The sequence below is a fragment of the Sphaeramia orbicularis genome, chromosome 10 (assembly GCF_902148855.1).
Source record: "Sphaeramia orbicularis chromosome 10, fSphaOr1.1, whole genome shotgun sequence".
NCBI classification, from domain to species: domain Eukaryota; kingdom Metazoa; phylum Chordata; class Actinopteri; order Kurtiformes; family Apogonidae; genus Sphaeramia; species Sphaeramia orbicularis.
In genome coordinates, this window is record NC_043966.1 from 36,561,780 (window position 1) to 36,565,557 (window position 3,778).

At 40.0% G+C, this 3,778-nt stretch overlaps 1 protein-coding gene across 1 annotated transcript; it reads right to left on the reverse strand.

Annotated features, from left to right (window-relative positions):
• Positions 1 to 415: 415 nt before the first annotated feature.
• mospd1 (motile sperm domain containing 1) lies at positions 416 to 3,778 on the reverse strand. The gene is made up of 6 exons (XM_030145119.1): positions 3,636 to 3,778; positions 2,137 to 2,427; positions 1,960 to 2,035; positions 1,601 to 1,833; positions 1,173 to 1,334; positions 416 to 1,069 (listed from the first exon to the last, which is right to left on the reverse strand). The coding sequence occupies exons 2-6, from the start codon at positions 2,288 to 2,290 to the stop codon at positions 1,038 to 1,040; spliced, it is 657 nt and encodes a 218-aa protein (XP_030000979.1). The 5' UTR covers positions 2,291 to 2,427; positions 3,636 to 3,778; the 3' UTR covers positions 416 to 1,037.

The following is a 3,778-nucleotide window of genomic DNA, read 5'->3' on the forward strand; positions in this document are numbered from 1 at the left end:
TTTTAATATTTGGAAAGCATTTTTTTTTTTTGTTTCATCGCAATCAGGTTATCACACTTTTTAGTATTTCTCTTCATTTTTGTTTCTTCTCTGATCTGTATTAGTGTAATTGTTTTATTCTTCTAAAAATTTCCCAATTTTCCCCATTCTCCTTGATTACATGAATTTTCCAAGCCTGCAAATTACATTTGAACATGTCTTTTGCAGGTTTTTCATTATTTGTGGGAACCCTGTTACTATTTAGTGCTCTGGAACTGGCAGTCAGATATTTTATAATATCCAGCCCTGAACCCTGAGGGACACTGGATTCTTTTCAGTAACTGTTCAAAGCCAACAAAGGCTTTAATACCATGTCTTGGTGTTCTACATTCCCACCAAAACTGTAGAAAAAAGAAACATTTTGATGTACAAAGACACCAGACCGATGTACTGAGACTTTATTAAACATTTGACAGAGCATCGATATGTTATGGCATACAAACCCTTGTCTTAAGAAAAAGACCTTTCCTTTGGTGACATATAAAAGAAATGACTGGAAAAACTGAAACTCATTCAGATAAGTATCCACACATGCAAACAGCTGCATTTAGTCCTCAGCTTCTACACTAGAAATGCTTTAAAACATCAATATAACAATGGTTACAGGTGAATACCATGACAAACTTTTAATGGCTTTATATACAAGTATCACATTCGTGTGGAAATCCCTTCACACTCAAGTTAACCATAATCTGTTATGTAATGGCAAGAGAGATACAAACACAGGGAATATGAGGCCAGATGATGCTTCCAATGGCCTCGTTTCTTTTCACAAGAGCTATTCAGGGACAGCTCCTTTCACCTCCACACCACAGGCGCTCACTGTTAGCAAATCACCACTGTGTCAATTTATGAATCGACACCAATATGTGGATTTGAAAAATTTAGTTTTCTAAATGGTGAGTTTTCCTGCCTCCAGTAGTGCCTCTGGTGTGTGATTGTTCTGTTCATCATTCAGGTCATTTTTATTCCATCTCTCTCAGGTCACTGAGGGCACTTCATGTGCGTAGGATGACCATTGTAAGAAGACCTACAACAAAGCAGAAGGTGCTACTTGAACCAGTGCAGGATCATTCAAGTCAATTCATGAAAAGCACACAAGCGCAGCTCAGATGTACTTCTGAACAACTCACCAAGGACGTAAGCAGCAACGAGTTTCTTGTTAACACTTAAGTGGAGGTAGACAGGCACAGTAGATTCTTGCTCTCCCAGTGTGGGGAGCATCAGGGCGGCCATACACACCAACCCAAGCAGCACCGTCAACAGACTGGGCCCCCCGGCAACAGGACGGCTTTCTGTGAGTCACAGAACAATTAAAAACAGTGCTCATGTGTGACTTTACAGCAAAAAATGGAGCTATGTATACTCAAATAGGTAAATATTGTATAAACAAAATGGAAACAAAATACTCCTACCCCATTATTATGTTTTACTACCAACACTTACTGTTTTATATTTATAAAAATGATAGGAATGTAATTGAAGATGCTGTTCATAGGTTTGTGTTTTGAATTAATCTGGCTCCATCTAGTGGCCGTGTAACAACAGTCCTCTGTCCTACCTGTCTGGAATGCAGTCTGCTCAAAGAACTCGCTTTCCATGAACTGTTCTTTGATTCTGCGTTCCTCGTCCTGTGCCCGGGGGCTGGGGGGCTCCTGTGAGGCAGATGGACGGAGTGTAGCCGTCACCTCTTTGCGACCCAGGGCTTTCCGCTGACTCTGCTCCGACACCTGCAGTCGGAACTTATCGTACACACCATAATGGCATGCACGGACATCTCTGTGTCTGATTACTCTGTAGAGACATAAAACATGAGTTACACCTCTAGATGTAGTTTCATCCAAAATGATCCACCAACTGAAGTGATATATTTGCTCAACAGTGTTAAACAGGGTTGGAAGAAACTCAAAACAAACTTACATGTCAACACAACACTGTGGCTTGACAGCTCCAGTGGCATCCACCACGGTGTACTTGTTAGGCGCTGTGCAGAGCACTAACAGAGAGGAAAAAATGCAAATACACGTTAACTGTATAGATAATGTAAAATACAAATAACAAAATAAAGATGTGAACAGACTGGCCTTTACCACTGACCTTTAAATTTGAGGGCAAACTCATAGGGGTTGTAGAGGGTCAGCACCTGCTTGTGAGACGTCTGCTCATCTGCGTAGAAGACAAGCTCAGTGGGAAACACGAACACGGGAAGGCTGCCTTCCACCAGCTCAGGCTGTCGGTGCTGTTGCTGCATTGGCTCCAGCTGAGCTCTTCACCCTTCCCCGTCCACAGTCTGCCTGGGCCCCCCACCCCTCTCTCCACAATTTAACGAGGAAGATTTGGTGGAAATGGCTCTTCTTGTTCTCAGCTTCTTAAGGCCATGACATCTTACTGTGAAGACGCACACACACAAATAAAGCACCATTTAGGTAAGATGAATCTAAACCCACAACACACTGCATTTCTGAAATAAAATATCTAAAGGACAGATAGCCCTATGTTAAATACTGTCTTGTTGTGTATGTCATATCATGTTTCCAGTGACGCTAATGACAAGAAATTAAAGACAATATGTAACTTATTATCTGTAAGGCTTATTTAATTTGGTCATCTTTCATTAATATTATATATTCTTTGTTAAGCCGCCATCAACATTTAATGCTACTTGCAAGCATTCACTAGAATGACATGAGATAATGTGAACACGTCTCCAAACATAATGATTATAAATTTAAGTTATGTCTTTGAGAAATGCTCTGAGTGAAAAAGTTCAGCCTCAAGAGTTATCTTTAGAGCTTTTATTGTGAAAGGTAATGGCAGTGGTTGTCTACTAGATTGAGAGACGCCTAGTGGTAGAAAATGCATAGCGTGTGTTTAAATAATAAAAATTTTAATGTACAATCTGTTCACTCAAAACAACAAAGTAAGACACTAAATAAAATATGCCTAAAACTGATGCAAATATGCCACTAAAATTAAAATTCACCAAAGTGGCTGCTCCATGTGGACGGTCACGTGTCTTTGTGTGTTTACATACCTACAGGAAAGGCTCATGATGTCGCAACGCGCTTTGTTTTCTTATATACAGGAGAAACCACGATGAAATTGTTTTATTTACAGCGATGGAGTTACAGTGTAGGCACTTTGCCTTGTCGTGACATATTCATGATTTAGTTATAAGAAGACTAGTGCTGTATTTGAGGACAGCTTATGTGAAAAACAGCAAAGTGTTTTAACGGTAGCTACCTTGAACATGCAGTGTAATTGTCGCCGAAAACATCAACAAACAATTAAATGGGTCTTTAGGAAAATATTTTGGTTATAGATTTGATAACAGTGTTGGTAACTTGATGACCACTCTCGCCAACTGTAAATTTCTGACTAAACTGAATAGTTTTATAACTTGTGCTTGTTTTACACTGTATTACCACTGTTAAAGTATAGCACTGACGCTGTGTTATCCTTGGCTAGCATTAGCCGGTTAGTAACACCCTAGATGGTAGCTGATAGCCACTTAACATTAGCTACAAGCAGTGTCATTACTTAAAATACTCCAGAGTGGTGTATTACATCAAGGATATGTGATCATGAGATTTTACCTTACTGTCAGCGTCCGGATAAATCCTGCGTTTAAATTCTCACCGGGGTTTTTGCTCCCGATCCCACCCTGTTTTTGTTTTCTCTACCCTTTTTCCTTTGTCAATATACTGCAGACCTCGCGGTGCATGATGGGATGGCCAAG

Coding starts and splice junctions, on each gene's coding strand:
- mospd1 (XM_030145119.1), bottom strand. CDS start 2,290: ATGCAGCAACAGCACCGACAGCCTGAGCTGGTGGAAGGCAGCCTTCCC. Junction 2,036..2,136: donor GTTTGCCCTCAAATTTAAAG/GTCAGTGGTAAA, acceptor CCTCTCTGTTAG/TGCTCTGCACAGCGCCTAAC. Junction 1,834..1,959: donor CCACAGTGTTGTGTTGACAT/GTAAGTTTGTTT, acceptor ATGTCTCTACAG/AGTAATCAGACACAGAGATG.